This window comes from Mus musculus, chromosome 12 (genome assembly GCF_000001635.26).
Source record: "Mus musculus strain C57BL/6J chromosome 12, GRCm38.p6 C57BL/6J".
NCBI lineage: Eukaryota > Metazoa > Chordata > Mammalia > Rodentia > Muridae > Mus > Mus musculus.
In genome coordinates, this window is record NC_000078.6 from 31331306 (window position 1) to 31351821 (window position 20516).

A 20516-nucleotide genomic window follows, 5' to 3' on the forward strand; every position below is an offset into this window, starting at 1 on the left:
AAAAACATTACTAAGCCAAGGAGATCCACATGGAAACTACAGCACACAAGAGCTTCGCTTACCCCTTCAGCACAGGCTAAAGCACAGGTTAGTAGTTACTGTAAAGGAAATGAAAGGGCAGTGACCACACCAACAACTTAGTACTGTTGGACAGTGTGAACACTCAGTGCTGCAGATGCGACAATTCAAAATAAAAGGTAATCGGAGGTAGTGAGAATTAGGACAATCTTAGTATGCACTCAGAATAACCAGTAAATTAATATTTAAGACATGTTTATTTTGGTGTCTTCATTCCCTGGTATAATCATGAGTCTCCATTTAATACTTCTGTAGACAAAAATCTTCACTTAGGTAACATGTATTTCTACCTCTTAAACTGCCAGCAATTTGGAAGTTAAATAAATGAGAGAAAATCATTTTTATTTACATAAGTTGTTTGTACATATTTGAATCTTGTTCTAGTCATTGACTCGTTTCCAATATGAAAACCAAATTTAAAGTAAGTTTGCCAGTCTTCTTCAAGTTGTTCACACATATTTTCCAGCTCCTTCCTGTCAACAGATTCACCTCCACTAAATTAGAGGTAAAATCTATTAGTGCTAATTCAGTGAAGTTGAATCTCGTAGACAGTATGAAAACAGGTCAAAACTTTCCAGGATTCTTCTATATGTAGTTTTCTGTTTGCATTAATGCACTGGAACAAGATACGTGAAATATAGGTACATGGTTATTCCATTCTGTTCAAACCTACTAAAGATCTCCCAGAAGTTTCATAATTTCATCCTGCAAATTCTTGGAACTGGAAGATTATCCTGTTCAAAAATGTAATGTTGACAAAAGCTTCCAGATTTTAAGAAAAACAATCTTCTAATTAAAAGTTGATTGGTTTTCCAAAAGCTGCAGCCAAGTTTGCTTCTCTAAAAGCCTCTGATAAGGTCTGCAAGGGAAAACAATTCACAATTAAACATGAGTAGTTACAGATCAAAAGAAAACGGGGGTAGCCATTAAGCCTGTGTGTATTGGTAATAATTACCGGATGCGCATGGCAGACTCGAGCTATATCTTCACAGGAAGCACCATATTCCAATGCCAGGGCCGCCTCGTTCACCATTTCTCCAGCACCCTTGAAATGAAAAATTGTTTTTAAGGCAAAAGTAACTCCATGCTATGATTTAAAAAAAAAAAAAAAATCTGGCTTTTTCACAGTTTTTGTCTAAACCTCTATTATCACAACAGTTGAAGAAATCAGAAAAGTTTCCCAGTCAAGAAAACCCTAGGAGAAAGTCTGACAGGAGAAGCTTGAGCTCTGAAGCCACTTTGCTATTTTTATGTGTGTATGCTTGTCTGAAAAACAGCACCTCTCCCACAATGCTGTCAAAGTAAATATGAACAGTAAGTTTTAAGTCATAACAAGTGTCACAGGAAGAACTGTTAACTTTACTGTTGTACCATACAGCAGGGAAATAGACTTCAGACTCAGTGATGTCTAAGTCTTTCCTCAGGAGGCGACAAAAGTCTGGAAGCAGAGTGGTTACACCAAGAGCACACTATGCACGTGTCCAGGCCCCAAACTGCAAATGAAGCCTGGCCTACTAGGAAAAGGAGAGTGGGGCAGGAGAGATGGCACTGGCTGCTCTCGCAGAGGACCCAGGTTTGGCTCCCAGCAACCACATGGTAGCTCACAACTCTAGTCTCAGTGGATCCAAAGCTTTTTCCTAGCCTCTGTGGGCACTTTATGCACGTTGTGCACAAACATGAATGTAGGCAAACACCCATACACATAAAATAAAAATTTTAAAAGTTAATGAGCGAAGAAGAGCAGAAAGATGAGGTGAGAAAGGCAGGGAGGGCAGAGCACAGTGAGAGGGGTCAGCAAGGCTTCATCCCACCAGTCTGAGGTGTCAAACATCACTCGTGCACTAGTGGTGAACAGGCAGTATGCAAGTAGGTGATATGGCAGGCAAGACTGCAAGTGCTGTTGTGGTACCTGGCTAAGAGCAATGCACAAAACTCTCACTCAAATCAGCAATAGCAGAATAGAGACAACAAGTGTACCAAATTCAATCTATGAAATGATTCCCAGAGACCTTACTGAGGTTCCTCTGACTGTGATACTTACTGGTCCTAGAATATGTGCTCCCAGCACTCTATCTGTTGACTTATGTCCAAGAATCTTCACCATGCCATCTGTGTCAGCATTTGTTTTAGCTCTGCTGTTTGCAGCAAAGGGGAATTTTCCAATTTTGAACTCAATACCCTGGGGAGAACATAAATGAGAGCATATATTAAGCATTCTGTAAGTTTGTTCGCATTAGTGAAACCATCTCCCAAATGTTAAGGAAGAAAACCCCCTGCAAGTAACTGTTCAGGGCACACAGAATAAAATTTAGTGTAGGAAGAAATGTAAGCAAATATAAATGCCATTTGGCTGGATTCCAAAGCCAAATATACATAAGCTCTAATGTTCTACAGAGTTACCAAAGGCAAAGATATGCTTTCTAGTGACCGGTGCCATTAGTTTAAGCCCATGATGGAGTAAAGCTGCCCACCCTTAGGATTACCTCTTCTTTCAACTGTTCTTCCGATTTGCCAACCCAAGCAACCTCGGGGTGTGTGTAAATCACTGATGGCACACAATTATAATCAATGTGCACAGCACCGCCGGCCATCCCTTCAACACAGATGATGCCTTCATCTTCTGCTTTGTGAGCCAACATTGGACCAGCGACCACATCTCCAATAGCATAGATACTACCAGGAAAAGGAAACACACAGCAAAGGAAATTTAGTTATACCACAGAAGCATAGTCTAACTATGGTTAGTCACCAAAAGGTACAGTCAATCCAATCAGCTCTTTAGACACCAGAGCTAAGTATCTAATCTTTGAGCCATAAAAATTCAATTACTTATATTTAATTTACACAGTCTTATTTTCAAAACAGTATCTAAAATAAATTTATAATTATTGAAAATGCCCAACACTCTCAAGCCTGAGAGAGCTATGAGGATCACTAGAGTCTAGTTCAAGACTAGCCTAGACCACAGAGCAAAATTTCATCTCTAAATAAGATAGTTGAATAGCAAATAAAACATTTTCAACTAAGATATTAGTAATTTGAAAGGATTAATACAGTCTTTACTACTATCACTTTTACAACCTTGATCAAATTACTAGGGAAGAAATGCTAGTTATTCCTTTACAATATACCCGCCTCACCATGGGTCTGTTTTTATCTTTAGAGAGAGCCAAAAATATCATGCACATAACATTTTTAAAAAGAAAACATAGGTAATCATTCAACTTACTTTGGAATTTTAGTTTGAAATCTGTTATTGACTGGAATTCTACCTTTGGGATCTAGTTCAATTCCAAGCTCTTCTAGTCCCAAATTCTGAGTAAAGGGCCGCCGACCAATGCAAACCAAGAGTACATCACAAGTGATAACTTCAGCTTTACCACCAGAAGCAGCTTCGACACTGAATAACAAACAGTGTTAACTGTAAACACATACCTGCATCAACAGCTGAAAGGAGCCATGGCATTTCTAGTGTCTTTATTTCATTATACACACAAGTCATGCAAATTCTTAAAAGTTTATTCTTAAAATCTCATAAAACCAGGCAGTGTAACACAGAGGTAAGAACATAGTCTCATGGCTGAAGATGGAGCTTAGTGGTAGAAAACTTGCTTAGCATGCATGACAACTTTAGGGTTTTGTCCCCAGGACCTCAAAATAAACCAAAGATCTCAGAAAGATTCCATGTTCAAGCCTCTTACCAACTGTCTGATTGTGAAGTTACTTTGTTAAATTAGGTAAATATTTAAGGAGTATCAGATACATGTTATTAATTTAAGTAAACCATCATCAAACTCCCCATGTTCTAACAATGCTAAATGAAAATTTCTAAACACAAGGGACTTTAAATTTTATGAATATATGTATAATGAAAATTATCACAAAGAAATGATCTGATTAAATTTTGCATCAACTAATTCATAAATTTTAACTGGCTAATTTGATGGGCAATACTGTGTACTACGAAGCGTTAAGATAATTCTGAATTATAAAAAGTTTACACGACATTTACTAATCTGACAAGTAAGTACCTTTTGAGATAAGCAAGGATGATTTGCCAAAAACAAATGTATCATACTTACGACACATCAATTTTTCCATCTGACTTCTTGGTGGCACCAGTAACTTTTGTATTCAGTTTAAACTTAAATCCTTGCCTCTGAAGTATACGTTGAAAATTTTTTGATATCTCCATGTCAATTCCAATTCCACCCACATGACCCAAAAATTCAACTGCTGTCACATCTGCACCAAGTCTTTGCCAAACTGAACCCTAAAATTAATTTTTAAGAAAAGTAAATCACCTAAGTTTCCATAGCAACATTTACTAATGATCTCAAATATTGTAATATTTAGGGGGAGTTCTAGGGCTTAAAAGGAAACCCGTTTAGGATTATCTATTAGTTATCTATTCCACATTTACTTACTATAAGCCAGATCCATTGTGAATCATTAGGCATTTGTTACTAAACAATAAAATCTGGTGTCCCTGGGAACTTTACAATATGGTAGAGGAAGTCAACTGCCAATACATAAATTTCATGCTGGAAGATCATAAAGAGCTATAAGGAAGAAGAGAAAACAGATCCAGGGCCACCTTAGATAGCATGACTGCACAAGGCTTCCTTCCGTCTATGTAACATTTACATGGGAGAGTGAAGGAAACCAACTATAGCACTGACTGAGAGAAGAGTGTCTAAGGCAGAGGAGAAGTACATGGGTCCTAAGATTAAAGAAGTATGATGTTGATCTTGCCCTGGCTTCAGCTGTAAAGCCAGGACCTGCCCTGAACCTGGACTAATGAATCTCTCAGCCTTCATCACAGCAGCCTCTTTGTACAGTAGATGGTGACTAACACAGAAATACTGTACAGAAAAAATGAGAGGCTATGGTGCACCCAACTCTAAACTTATAGCACATCCCTTCCCCCAAGGCTCAGCAATCATTGCAGAAATTGGGACAGGAAGATTGTAAGAGCCATCAAACATTCATAGCAAAACAGTATTTGCTGACATGGCAGGGCAGTGCACACAAGGAACTCCTATCATAGTGGCTGTGACTGCATGTATAAGACCTGTACAAGATTAAGACCACCATCATCTTCGCATGGACATGGAGGGGCTGATAAAATCCCACCCCTAGATGAGAAGTTGCTGCAGAGGTTAAGTTTTCTACAGGAATGGAGTACCAAAAAAGCTATCCATGCTCCAGGAGATGGCCTTCACCCATGCACACAGCACTAAAGGGACTCAGTGAGTTTAGAGAGAATACACGAAGGTGACAGGGAAAGTGGTGGGAGGGACAGAGGAAAATCTGGAGTGGAGAGAATGGAGGGTGGATGTTATGAAAATATAAGTGTGTAAGAAAGTCTCAATTAAAAAAAAGAAATCTGAATAAGCCATTAAAAAAAAGATAAAGCAGATGGTAGATGTAAATCCTGCATGAGACGGGAAAGAAAAGAAGGTGACGGTGTGTGTGTGTGTGTGTGTGTGTGCGTGTGTGTGTGTGCGTGTGCGCGTGGGGTGTGCGTGTGTGCTCACAAGAAGGTAACTGGGTGTGTGTGTAGAGACATGTATGTGTGTAGAGACGTACGTGCATGTGTGTGTGTGTGTCTGTATATGTGGGTGTGCGTGTGCACATGCGCGTGCGTGTGTGTGCGTGTGCTCACAAGAAGGCTTTCTGACATAAATAGAAGCATGTGTCTGCAAGAAAATGCACCTGAGAATGTGACCCAGGTATAAACAGAGGCATGTTCAACTATAAATCAAAAGGAAAATAAACAGAAACTCAGGTGGCAGAGGCAGGAAGTCTGTTTAAGGCCAGACTAATCTACATAGCAAGTTCTAGGCCAGTCAGGGCTATATGAGACCTTCTCTCAAAAAAAAAAAAAAAAAAAAAAAAGGGGGGAGTGAGAGAATAGCAGGTAGAAAGCAGACCAAGTTTAAAGAAAGAAAAGAAACAAACGGGGCTGGCGAGATGGCTCAGTGGTTAAGAGTGCCGACTGCTCTTCCAAAGGTCCCGAGTTCAAATCCCAGCAACCACATGGTGGCTCACAACCATCTGTAACGAAATCTGATGCTCTCTTCTGGAGTATCTGAGGACAGCTACAGTGTACTTACATATAATAAATAAATAAATCTTTAAAAAAAAAAAAAACAAACACCACAGAACTGAGTCACTGAGAAGGCAGAAAAACACGTTATGAAGTACAAAGAAGAGGTGAAGCCGTCACTCTTAGGGAAGACGTTACTCCCAGTAGCAGGAAGAACAACAACAGGAGAACTGTGAGACAAAGTGCTTTCAAGTCTGGAGCATGAGCATGAGGTGAGGAGTCCTGTCCAGCCCACGCTTTTTCCTGCCCGTTACTCAGGAAGTCATGTAAGGGTAGGAGAGACAGCGTGCCAGTAAGGTAGAGCACAAGCGAGGAAGTAAGTGGCCATGGCAGAGGCTAGTACTCAGCTAGGGAAACAAAGGCTCTTCAGCCAGGCTGACACCAATCCGAAGGGTCTACTTTCCTGCAGGCACAGGTATCACCCAGGGGATCGCAGAGGAAGACTATTTTTCAGTATGTCAAGGGTTATCGATAAAAAAGAGAGACCAGTTTCAATGCTCAGAAATGATGAGAAAACAAAGATGCAGACTATAAAACAAAGGGCATACTAAAGACTAATGATTTACCTAAATAAGTTATGTTAGAAGAAAAGGTGTTATCTGTTATTACTGGCAGTTTTAAGCAAAACTCAACGACTGACCTGATATGTTATACCAAAACAACAACAACAACAGCAACAAAACAAATAGAAGTAGGTTTTCTGTTTTGTTTTAAGACTCATTTTATTTTACATAAATGGGTGTTTGCCTGAATGGATGTCTGGGCACCACGTACATGCCCGGTGTCCTCAGAAGCAAGAAGAGGGCACAGACTCTCTAGAACTGGAGCAATAGATAGTTGAAAGTCACCATATGGGTGCTGGGAACTGAACCTAGCTCTTCTGCAAGAGGTACTCTTGTGCTCTTAAGCACTGAGCTATCTCTCCCTTTTGAGATGGCTACCTGAAACCTTCCCAATCTTGTCCTTTTGAGTCCCTGATAAAATAGTATGTGCTGCTAACCATTAAGCTATCCCTCTAGCCTCCAAGAAGAAGTTGTAAGTCCCTTTCAATCACAGAGCAGCAAGAAAAGGAAAATCCAGGGGTCTGGAGAATTGACAAATGGGACCTCATAAAATTGCAAAGCTTCTGTAAGGCAAAAGACACCGTCAATAAGACAAAAAGGCCACCAACAGATTAGGAAAGGATCTTTACCAATCCTAAGTCAGATATGGAACTAATATCCAATATTTATAAATATATATAAAAAGAACTCAAGAAGATGGAATCCAGAAAATCAAATAACCCTATTAAAAAATGGGGTACATCGCCGGGCGTGGTGGCGCACGTCTTTAATCCCAGCACTCGGGGGGCAGAGGCAGGCAGATTTCTGAGTTCGAGGCCAGCCTGATCTACAAAGTGAGTTCCAGGACAGCCAGAGCTATACAGAGAAACCCTGTCTCAAAAAAAAAAAACCAAAAAAAACAAAAAAACAAAAAAAATGGGGTACAGACCTAAACAAAGAATTCTCACCGGAGGAATACTAAATGGCGGAGAAGCAGCTGAAAAAATGTTCAACATCCTTAATCATCAGGGAAATGCAAATCAAAACAACCCTGAGATTCTACCTCACACCAGTCAGAATGGCTAAGATCAAAAATTCAGGTGACAGCAGATGCTGGCAAGGATGTGAAGAAAGAGGAACACTCCTCCATTGTTGGTGGGAGTGCAAGCTTGTACAACCACTCTGGAAATCAGTCTGGCGGTTCCTCAGAAAATTGGACATAGTACTGCCGGATGATCCAGCAATACCTCTTCTGGGCATATACCCAGAAGATGTTCCAACTTGTAATAAAGACACATGCTCCACTATGTTCATAGCAGCCTTATTTATAATAGCCAGAAGCTGGAAAGAACCCAGATGCCCCTCAACAGAGGAATGGATACAGAAAATGTGGTACATCTACACAATGGAGTACTACTCAGCAGTTAAAGACAATGAGTTCATGAAATTCTTGGGCAAATGGATGGATCTGGAGGATATCATCCTGAGTGAGGTAACCCAATCACAAAAGAACACACATGATATGCACTCACTGATAAGGGGATATTAGCCCAGAAACGTAGAATACCCAAGATACAATGTGTAAAACACAAGAAAATCAAGAAGAAGGAAGACCAACGTGTGGATACTTCGCTCCTTCTTAGAATGAGGAACAAAATAGCCATGGAAGGAGTTATAGAGTCAAAGTTCGGAGCTGAGACAGAAGGAACAACCATCCAGAGACTGCCCCACCTGGGGATCCATCCCATATACAACCACCAAACCCAGACACTATTGCATATACCAGCAAGATTTTGCTGACAGGACCCTGATATAGCTGTCTCTTGTGAGTCTATGCCAATGCCTGGCAAACACAGAAGAAGATGCTCACAGTCAGCTATTGGATGGAATACAGGGCCCCTAATGAAGGAGCTAGAGAAAGTACCCAAGGAGCTAAAGGGGTCTGCAACCCTATAGGTGGAACAACAATATGAACTAACCAGTACCCCCAGAGCTGTGTCTCTAGCTGCATATGTAGCAGAGGATGGCCTAGTCGGCCATCATTGGAAAGAGAGGCCCATTGGTCTTGCGAAGATTATATGCCCCAGTACAGGGGAATGCCAGGGCTAGGAAGTGGAAGTGGGTGGGTTGGAGAGCAGGGTGGGGGGAGGAAATAGGGGGCTTTGGGGATAGCATTTGAAATGTAAAGAAAATATCTAATAAAAAATTGCCTTAAAAAAAAGAAAAGGAAAATCCTTCTTACCAGTTCCACACCAATTACTCCTGCCCCAATAACAACCAGCTTCTCTGGAACTTTTTTTAAGGATAAAGCTCCTGTAGATGACACTATAGTATCTTCATCGATCTATAAAAAGAGCAAAAACAACAGTCAGAATTACTTGTGAAAACCTAGTATGACATTATCTTGATGTCATCCAATAAAATTTTACATCATTTATTTGCTTTGATGCTATCTATAGATATATCACAACTTCTTTAGCATTCACAATGCTACTCAGAAATGTTATCACTTGACAGAGACAGTCTTGCTATGTAGTCCTGGCTGCTAACCCTGCTAACCACTGACCCCATAACAATCTTCCTTTCCTGACTCTGCCTCCCACATGCTGGGATCACAGACACTCACCACCACGTTGTTTACCTTTATGTTAAACTTAAATATATTATAAAGTGTTCTATATCTTATCATAATCACTACAAAATACAGAGAAGTAACTCTGCAATGCTAAATGGTTGCCAAATTAGTGTTTCAGTCAGCATTTATAAACAGCATAAACTTATAAAAACCTGCTAGGTTGTAAGAGATGAATCAGGAAGCATAAATACCGTGATTCCAGGAAAAGGAGTAACTTCTGAGCCCGTAGCTACAAGGATGTTTTTGGTATCAATAACCTGAGTGCTGCCATCGGCTTTTGTAGCTGTAACTTGATTCTTGCCGGTTATCTTTCCAAATCCATTGACGTGAACAACCTTTATAAAGTAATGTTTACAAATTCACAATGTTTCAATGTTTTCCTGAGTAACAGGAGTAACAGGAACAATACTCTAGGTAATACAGAACATAAAATTCCTTAAAAATATACAATGCATGTAGCAGCAAAACACTATCTCAGAGACAGGTGTTTAAGGGTAGTGTAATTTTGGATTTTCTTTTGGTTTTTATTCTTTATAGGGTTTGGATTATAATAAACGCATTACATTAATTTTTAAATGTTTTAGTACTATTATAAATTAAATCAATATCCCACAGCAGGTCAAGATCATAAAACATGGCTATTAGCACAAAGCAATTATTTCATGTATATGTAAAATAAAACAGATCTGAGCACTGGACACCAACCTTATTTTGTTTGAATAAGTGAGCAATTCCCCCTGTTAATGCTTTTACTGCAGAATGCTTCTGCTCCATCATCTTCTCTAAATTCAAGCGAACTTCTGGTACTGTAATTTGTTAAATAAATCTTTTCATTATTTAAACTATGGAAGCAATATGTGATAGTTCCCAAGATCTGAAAATATTCATCTTAATGTTGATAAGACTTTGAAAAAGATAGCATTCACTTCTAAAACTTAATGACTGTCATGACCACACCTAGCAAAACCACATCATCAGGTCAAAATAACAGACCCTATCAAGCACTGTTAAATGTGCATCTGTGCCAAAAATGCAGTCCAAAACAGAAACATCCTATTTTCACTGTGGCACATTCTACAAATACTTTATGATGGTTATTAGTCTGGAAGATAGATAAAGTAAAAATGACAAAGTAGAACATCACCTGAAATTATAAATAAAAACAAAGGTTAAAACTTCATGAAACAATAACAAATATATATTTGAATATTCCAAAATATGAAAAAGCATAATGAGTTTAATCAACTAGGTTTTAAATTCATTTAACTCAGAACATTAAAGCAACAATGTAATTCAACTCAACAGAACTGCAGAGGTAAAGACATAGCAATCAGTCCATGAAGTCAACACACAGACAGACTCTTAGACATTTCTGACTGACAAAGGCCACCAAGCTAACAGGAAAAGCTTGCCTATATTGCATGTTTCCTGACACTCCTATGTCTTCTAACATCAGGGTACTTTCACAGAGTGTGACATACCTGCTGTAACATACACACATCTAATGGACCTCCTACACAGCCTCTTTCAGAAACCTACTTCTGTAAAAAGAATGCCACAAAGTGCATTATGTCTGTCTTATGTATGTATTGTCAAATATGACTGGAGAAAAAGGATAAAAACAGCCCCCCAAAGACATGGTGACTGAAGACAAAACAAACTCCATGCAAATGTCATGAATGGTCTTCTCTCGGGCCTCTCTCTGTTCCCACTCCCTCTCTCTGCTCTTTTCACAGCTCAGGTGGCCACTGTCCACTCTCCTTTCAGTCTTACCTGCAATAGCACAGCAATCCGGAATCTAGCAAGTTATGAGGGAAACAAAAAACTGACTCTTCACTGACACACACACACACACACACACACCCCCAAAAAAAAAAACAGAACTTAGGAAAAAATGTGCAAAGGCATAGAAGCTGTGATGGTAGTCTGAAGTAAACATTCTATGTAAATCTCTCCAAATTTCAAGATTTTTATCTCAGTTATCCTTCAATAAATACCTGTTCACACACACATCAGTATTTACCAAGAAAGGTCAAATACATATGGTACTAACTATAAAAGGTATACTTACTTTCAATTCCCCTAGATGCAAAATCTTTTCCGTGGGCCATATGGTAATAATGAGAATTATTTAATAAAGCCTAAAAACAGTAAGGCAAATTTACCAAATATGCATAAACAGGCTCTGTCACAAGAAAGCACTTACAAAATTACATTTCTATTTAAAATAGTACATACTACTATACAAATTCATCTTTCCTTCTCACACAATTAACCTACGATAAATAATACTGACTAAAACGTCATAGACAAACAAGAATAAAAAACAAAACAAAGCTGCTATATTCTTTAAAAGTAAAACAATAAGAACACATTTCAAGGTGGCAGGTTAAAAGGGACCTGTTTTCACAGGCAAGAATTTTAAGAACAAAAATTTTACTATTATCTTTTCGGTAGCAATGGAAAACTAAAGAGAAAGCAAAAACAAAACCAGAACAAAAAAGTCTGGGACAGGAAGAACTTCCAGAATATATGACATTCAAGAGGGTGTCAGCAATAGAAGAGTTACACAAAAAAAAAGTCGCATAAACATCTTCAGATTCCTTATAAGAACTGTATTAGACTACAAGTTGGTCTCCGTACATCTCTGCAGTCAGCAGCTAATAAAAAGCAATCTTGCAGCGTGTGAAACGCATGCTTACCTTTGAAGGAATACAACCAACGTTCAAGCATGTTCCACCTAGTGTCTCATTTTTCTCAATGCAGACTGTCTACAATCAAAGAGAACATTATTTAATAACAGGTAACATGCATGTTTTATTTCACTAAGACTCCAAATATATGTCTTAATTGGTCTGTAAAGTAAGCTACTCAATCTGTTTCTTCAGACTCAAAGTGCCCTCTGAGGGCCAATCCTGCAGAGCCAAAGCTGCTGGAGCTCCATGATACAGGGCAACAACAGGATATCGGAAAGGAGTCTCAGTGAAAAGTCAGTATTGATGGTGTAGCAGAAGCCAGAGGCCTAGAAGCAGACCGATGATTCACTGCAACGAACATCTGCCAAGTAAAGCTGTGTGGACAGAAGGGTGAACTGTGGGACACTGGCACACAAGTAAAGATGTACAGACACAAGGGTGGACTGTGGGACACTGGCACACAAGTAAAGCTGTGTGGACACAAGGGTGGTCTGTGGGACACTGGCACACTACAGCTTCCACAAGATGGTTTTCTTTTTTTATTCTTTTTTCAATTTCTTGGGGGAGGGGGTTGCAAGGGCAGAGGAGGGAATGGAGAGATGAGTGGGATTGGGGTACATGATGTAAAATTCATTTGGAATCAATAAAAAGTTTTTGTTTTGTTTTTTTTTTAAAGAACCCTTTGGGCTGGTGAGATGGCTCAGTGGGTAAGAGCACCCGACTGCTCTTCCGAAGGTCCAAAGTTCAAATCCCAGCAACCACATGGTGGCTCACACCATCCTCAACAAGATCTGACTCCCTCTTCTGGAGTGTCTGAAGACAGCTACAGTGTACTTACATATATTAATAAAATAAATCTTAAAAAAAAAAGAACCCTTTGAATTTTATCATCTGAATAATAGAAACTAGGCTAATTCTAGAGTGAATTATTCTAAAAAGATTTTTGTCCAACATTACCATATTGTTTTACTGTTAACACTGTTATCTCAAATATATTTACAAACCAAAATGAAGTATTTCAGAAAAAAAATAGCTGGCTTTTCTATACCATGAGACTTCTACACTCAATAAAGCCCATCAATATCAGGTTTACAAATAATCAATAGTTAAAAAGAATAATTTCCTGAGCTTGACAGGTGGCTCAGTTGGTTAAGAGAAGTAGCCACTCTTCCAAGGGACCTGGGTTCAATTCCCAGCATCCACACAGCAGTTCACAACTGTCTGTAACTCCAGTCCCAAAGGATCGGATGCCATCTTCTAGCCTCATGTGGGCACCACATGCGTACAGTGCACAAACACACATGAGTGCATATAAAACATCCAAAGATAAAGATGTTTTTTTTTAAAATATTTTAAAAATTATTTTCCATGTGTTTACCTGCAAAGTATTTTGTGACTAAAACCAGCTTGGTCCATAATAAAACAAAGCAGCCTCTACTTCAGGTCTACCTTACCTTAAAGCCTAACTGGGCAGATTTGATGGCAGCAACATATCCTCCAGGGCCAGAACCTATCACTGTCACGTCAGCCTCAACTGTAACAAGAACAGATTGATATAAAATGGTAAATTACTAGCATTTACCAAAATACTCCAAATAATCAGCATGTTCAATATGCCATTATTTTGTTCCAAGATGTCTGGTGTACTCTGATGCATCTAAAAATGGCACAACATTTGAGATCCCACTTTTATCTTGTAGTCATTATAAGATATGTAAATACAACTAAGTCCTAGGTTATGAACCCTATCTATATCCAGCTGCTACTTACTGGTTATTGTATGACAGATGACATAACTCCCCTATAACATAAGGAGGGCAAGGATGACATAAGAGGTTCAGAAATAAACTGACTAGCCTCAACTATCTAGTTATTGACTCCACCTTTGGTATTATTCTTCCTTCTATTTAATACAATCACATTCTTTAGTTTCAACCTTCATATATTAAAATCACAAAAAAAGCAAAGCTTTCAACCATAATGAGGTGACCTTAGGTGAATAATTTGACCTGCTTCATTTTAACCGCTCATCTGCAAAATAACCACACACACACACACACACACACACACACACACACACACCTTCCTTTATAGTGAGAATACAGAATGTTGAGGGCTGAAAATGGTTTAAACTGTCACTAGCCTTAATCTCCAAGTTATTTTGCAAACGTCTCCAATAAATATGATATACTCACTCTTATTCCAAAGTGTTCATCATCTGAAATCTTAAATTGAAACAATTCACTTTCTGAACATAATCTCAAAAACTTTTATTAGTCTTTAAGAATAAAAGAAGGATTTAAACAATTCTATTTAATAACTATAGAACCTTAGTTGTATATGACATAAGTTCAAATAATAACTATACAACTCAAATTTTTTTTTAAAAAAAGATTTATTTATTTATTTTATGTATATGAGTACTGTAGCTGCCTTCAGACACACCAGAAGAGGGTATTGGATCCCATTACAGATGGTTGTGAGCCACCATGTGGTTGCTGGGAATTGAACTCAGGACCCCTGGAAAAGCAGCAGTCAGTGCTCTTAACTGCTGAGCTATCTCTCCAGCTCCCACAACTCAAATTCTTAAGTAAAAAAAAAAAAAAATTCAGTTATTTGAGCACCAAAACAACATATGAATGATAGTGATGATGTCTATAGTCCAAAGTTGTTAATGACCAAAGAAAATACATGTCAAGAACCTAAGGTGCTGGGTACATACCAAGCACTCAGTAAATGTGGCTTGCTTTCTTAGATCTGCCTCCCACATTCTCTTAGGCCAGACTTTAGAGAATGAGCATCTAGCCTCAGTCCCATTCTGACAGCAGCCTATATTACTACCCCTTGTGCCAGATCTGACAAGGCAGCTCAGATATAATTTTCTCAGTCTTCATTAATCCCCCTGTCTGTTACTCAAACAACTCTACCTTGCTAGGTATAGCACCTACATCTTTTCAGTATTTCTCTAATCTCTTCTCCCACCCCATTCTGCACATCCATTAATACCAAGCTTCAGTAGTCAATTACATGCATAGAATTAGCTAGCCTACATATACACACTATTTCATTATCTAGAACTACATACTGACAGCATGCATTTCACAGGCCAAACACTAAGCTCTTGGAACATATAGTCACAATAATTACCCTGCCTCTTATAATCTGATTAGAGAAAAATAAAAAATTACCAAAGTCCAACCAGTAACCACAATGATATTTAAAATAAACTTGACCCTATGATGGCTCTGCTTAAAACACCTTACTGATTCCAAACTTCCTATCTGAGAAATCAACTCTCAAACTTCGATGTGTCAGCACTATGACTTTTTTAGTAGTTTAAATAGACTATGCTTCTTTCTATATTACAATAGTCACCCATTTCCACATATCCCTCTTCAGACAATGTCTGGGTTTCTTTTCTTGTTGATGTGACAAAACATAGTAACTTAAAAAAGAGTTTATTTGGGATCGACCACAGTTCAAGATACTTTAAATCCATCATGACAGGGGACACCAGGAGCTTGAAGAAGCTGGGGACATCACATCCATAAACAGCGATCTCAGCTCACTTTCTCTAGTTTATACAGTCTAGGATTCCCTGCCCAGGTAGTAATCCCCTCCACAATTAAAATGAATTTTCCCAATCAATTAATGTAATCAAGATATCTTCAAAGGCTAATCTAACCTCATGGGTAAGTCCCCAGACTTTTCTCCTAGGCGATGCCAGATGCAGGCAAGTTGACAATTAACAACAGTCATTACATATATAAACAAAAAATCCTCAAGAAAGAATTATGTAACCATTTCCTATCCACATACAGAGTTCATAAATCCCTATCCTTAGCCACTGGACTGTTTACCATGATTACAAGTATCTGTTAGATGTCTGTCTTCCTCAGGAGGACTGTGAAATACAAAGAAGCTTAATTGTGTCTGTTTAGATCACTGTTAATAACTTAGCACAAAACAAAAAAACAGCACAAAACAAAAAACTTAGCACAAAAATTAAATACTTATTGAGATACTGAATATAATAAAACAGTGAATGAAAATATGATGTAACTGCAACGAATCTGTGTCTGCTACAAGTGAACTACATCGTCCTTATCAATAGGAATAGAACCTCACACAGCCTGATGAATTTGCTTTATAAGAATATTCAAACATCTCTTAGGTGTTGAAACAGACATCCTATACAAGCTTTGATTTCCTCAAGCTGGTCAACCAATACACGTCTACGAAAGCAGAATAAAAACAATGGGTCAAGTGTCAAAAGAATTCTCCTACTTCTCTAAGAGCTTCTCTATTCATAACACAGGAAGGCTAACAGAGAAGTGTGGCCAAAGCAGGACAGGCACTAGAACTTAAGACTGTCTGAAACAAAGCTAAGCCCTGCATGTGTCAGATAAGAGTACTGGCGTTTTAGCTGGTACTACTCTGTATGGTGACCATGCTGAACATTCTGTGATACAGCAACTGAAACAGACAGGACTGCAGTTTTCTTTTATTCAGTAAGCAGGCAGTGAAGACCAACTGTGCCACCTTAGGTACTAAAGAAAAATCAGTCTTTGCCCCAGTAAAGCTTCTATTTTTGAGAGGAAAAGTTATTAAGTAAACAATTCAGCTTCATGTAAGTGTATAAAATTACTATTTCATCTATCCTAAAATATACTAATTTTATACTTATAATTTGACAATGTCAAGAGACACCCCCCCCCGAACCCCCTGATTAAAGGTTACTGTCTCTTAGTTTGTTTTTTTGTTGCTGTGATCAACATCATGACTAAAAGCAACTTAGGGAAGCCAAGACAGGAAGGAACCTAAAGGCAGGAACTAAAGCAGAAGGCCTAGAAGAATGCTGCTTACTGGATTGCTTAGCTTGCTTTCTTATATAGCCAAGGCCTACCTGCTACAGTGGATTGCACCCTTCCACTACACACATGCCCACAGGCCAATCTGATGGGAAGAATTCCTCAAATCGAAGTCCCTTTTCCCTGGAGACTCTAGTTTGTGTCAAGTAGACAAGAACTAACCAGCATGGACTCACTCCATAAAATCTAAGTGCCTGTGCAAAGACTGAAAATAGGAGGCTCTGATTACACCATAACATTCTGTTACACGATATCCAAGGCTGTCCTCTCATCTCCACACCTGCACTGTGGCATGCACACAGGGACTCATACATGTACACACATCCTAACACAGATCAAAATTAAAGAATAAAATACCTTTTTTTTTTGTTGTTTTGTTTTTTGTTTTTGGTTTTGGTTTTGGTTTTTCAAGACAGGGTTTCTCTGTGTAGCCCTGGCTGTCCCAGAACTCACTTTGTAGACCAGGCTGGCCTCGAACTCAGAAATCCACCTGCCTCTGTCTCCCAAGTGCTGGGATTAAAGGCGTGCACCACCACTGCCCGGCAATAAAATACTTTTAAATACAAATTTTAATGGGTTCAGTAAATGTATCACTTCAGTACTTTTTGTAAGTTAAATACCTTATCAAAAACCCATTTATCCCATTCCAAGTGCTTATAAAAAAAAAAACCAAAACACCTATCTTTTATAGAAAATTCAAAACTTCAAGAAAGCATTAAGAAGGAAATTATACACCCCACAGCTCCCTTCTCTGTATATAATAGTAGTCTTAAAGAATTTCATTCAAGATTTCAAAAATCATTATCATCACAGCTCTGAAACAACCAACACAATCTGACCCAATAGACAAAATTAATTCTTAAAAGCTGTAATACATAAAAATGCTCAACTCAAAACCCACCTGCAGTTCTCCCTCACCAGTGGAGTAAAATCCATGCTGTCTGCCTAGAAAGACTTCGGTGCTGGGGTCCCTCGACCTCTCTGATCTTATTCCTTGGGTTTTGCAAGCCACCTAGTCTTCGTGCTTTTCCTGGAGGTTCCCGAATTAAGATCCATCTGAGGCCTTTCTCACTGAAACAACTTTTCATATCCTCACTCCCTCCATCTCCTCGGAAGGCTTTCCTGACATCCTCTCACGGACTCCTAGTAACCTGCTTTAATTTTCAGTTTCTTCTCCAAACACTTAGAATACTTACGTACTGTTCACCTTAAGAACGGGCTTGGCCATGTTTACCTCTCGTAGCATACAGGGTGTACAGACAACAGTAAACAAGCACACAGATTAACACTACAAGTCACTCTAACATTCACTTTCCTCAGCTACTCGGATTGAAAACTGCTGTTATCAGGTACTTACTTGGTTGATCTGCATAAGTTCTTAAAGGAACTGAAGAAACTCCTTGTAGGCCATGAGATATCCGATTGAAATGGCCTTTCTAGAATAGAAAAAAAAAAGACAAAAGAAATTTTCCTGTTAAGTAAAATATAATTTTTAAAACAGGCTGGCAAAATAGCCCGCTGGCTAAAGGCTCCTGCCACCAAGGGTGACTTCCCAAGTTTAATCCGTGGGAACTATATGGTGGCAGAGACCTGACTCCCAGAAGCTGTCTTCTGGCATCCTTTCATCCTATGTTGCACGCTCATGCCCACAGGCATGTGCACAAGTAATACATGTAATTTAAAAGGTCGATGACAACTGGGGCAAATGTATCAAGCAATAATACTAATGGACTTTCTCTGCCGCAAACAGGTATCCTACCAATTTCCCTTTTTTGTCCATAATATTAAACTTTCACAATCTTACCTTGCCAGGTCTGCCTTATTATTATGAACATTCAATGAACCATTTCATATTAAATCTAATAAAAATATATTTAATGGCTTACAGTTTTATTAAAACTTCAGAAAGCATTGTTAATTTTATTGCCAAGGATCAGTTTAGTATTCTAATTAAAATCCCAAAACTTTGAATTCAGGTATTTAAGTATTTCAATGATATTCATTTCATCTGTCATTCTGCTTCCTAACAAATCTACTTAACAGTCTGTAATCACTTATAAGATCTATAAAGATGTTCTTAAGCCACCAACTGGACTAGGAAAATGTACCAACAACGGAGTGGCCTCACATTCTGGAAGTCCCACAAATTGCATCATAATCTCACACTCTCTAAGCAGTGTGACTACCATTTCCTAAGGCCAGGGCCACATAAAGAAAGCACACTTCCAGCTCCTATCACAGCGAGTAAGCAATGGACAGCAGCGACAATATACTCTGATGCAGCAAGGTTTTTTACTTGAAGACAACTTCTGCACCTGAGATCAAGATATGCCAACCAAAGAGGAACAAAGAACTGTCTGTACTGAGAGACGCGGCTCACCTTCTCCCTAAAACAGTGACATTTTGCGTGTTACATTAACTTTTAAAGACACAGACGGCTCAGCCGTGAAGAGTCTCATTTCTGTATTGTCCCTAAAGTTATCCTGCTACCCTGCCACTAGGCCTCATACATTCAATTTGGCAGCTGTCAATTGGCAGGTGAAATGGGAAAGTTGTTTGGACGACAAACCGCTGCAATTAAAACTATAAGCCCCAGGGCCTGACTGATGGCAGGGTGCACTAGTTTAGAGACGTGAATGAAAACAGATCCTTGGAGGAGGAACTCGCGGGACGGTGTGTTGGAGCTGACCACGTCTGGGCCAGTCGGGCCTCAAGGTTACTTCCCCGCCGTAGGAGAGTAGGCCACCCCCCGGGTCATTAGGATGAGGCGAAAGGTAGGAAGGGGCAGGCCGCGCGTGGCAAGGGTCATTTACTCCTCCCCGAAACTGGGGGAGGGCCCAGGCCCCTGGACCAGCGTCCGGGTCGTGTGGGGCTGCGGGCAGTCATTCCGCAGCAGGGCCCTCCCGAGCCCGGGCTCGCGCTCCCCGCTGCCTCGGGAGGCCGCACCGAGCCGGCATAGAGGCGGGGCCGCGGCGGTTCCCGGCGGCAGGCCGCGTCCGGGCCCACAGCGGGCGTCTAAGTGCCTGTGGTCCAGCATCATCCCCTCGCGGGCCGCCCTCACCTTGGCCAAGGAGCGGTACACACGACTCCAGCTCTGCATCGTCCCTCGGTCCCGTCCCTCCAACCAGGGGTTTTCACCTCCGCTGAACGCCTGGTAAGACTTATCCAAGGTCTCCCCACCCTGCGCCTGCGCAACATATACGTCATCGCCGAGGAGCAGCGCGATTGGCCCGAAAGGCAGAGGCTTTCCGGTCGCTTCGTCGTGCGCTGTCGTGAAGGGCGCTGCGCTTTGTGGCAGCTGGGGAATTGGAGAACTGTTGCTCAAATGACTGGAGTAGAGTTGCAAATTATCCTTGAAAGACGAACTAGATAAATAAAAATGTTGTTTCTTCAGTAAAGCCCACAGAAAGTAAAGTTTAAATAGGAAAGGAAGAAAAGTTTGACAACTTGACAAGCTTATGGTTGTGCTAGATATTCGTGGGCAGTAGGCTTTATCTAGCTTTACAAAAACCGTATGAACTGTTTGCATTTTCTGGATGGAGCCCTGAGAGGTTAAAGAAAGCAAAGGAGAGGTAACTGCAG

General features: G+C 39.7%; 1 protein-coding gene across 1 annotated transcript; it reads right to left on the reverse strand.

Moving 5' to 3' along the window:
• Positions 1 to 256: 256 nt before the first annotated feature.
• Dld (dihydrolipoamide dehydrogenase) lies at positions 257 to 20166 on the reverse strand. Its single transcript, NM_007861.5, has 14 exons — positions 19996 to 20166; positions 18292 to 18370; positions 13518 to 13597; positions 12070 to 12138; positions 11439 to 11508; positions 10073 to 10173; positions 9559 to 9702; positions 8975 to 9076; positions 4161 to 4351; positions 3308 to 3478; positions 2562 to 2751; positions 2120 to 2257; positions 1034 to 1123; positions 257 to 937 (listed from the first exon to the last, which is right to left on the reverse strand). The coding sequence occupies exons 1-14, from the start codon at positions 20032 to 20034 to the stop codon at positions 872 to 874; spliced, it is 1530 nt and encodes a 509-aa protein (NP_031887.2). The 5' UTR covers positions 20035 to 20166; the 3' UTR covers positions 257 to 871.
• Positions 20167 to 20516: the final 350 nt, after the last annotated feature.

What these genes read in the sequence shown, in the direction of transcription:
- Dld (NM_007861.5), bottom strand. Translation starts at nt 20,034, where the DNA reads ATGCAGAGCTGGAGTCGTGTGTACCGCTCCTTGGCCAAG. An exon ending in TGCATCTAGGGGAATTGAAA is followed by an intron (nt 10,174 to 11,438) that starts GTAAGTATACCT and finishes AACAAATTACAG; the next exon opens with TACCAGAAGTTCGCTTGAAT. An exon ending in ACTTATTCAAACAAAATAAG is followed by an intron (nt 9,703 to 10,072) that starts GTTGGTGTCCAG and finishes TACTTTATAAAG; the next exon opens with GTTGTTCACGTCAATGGATT.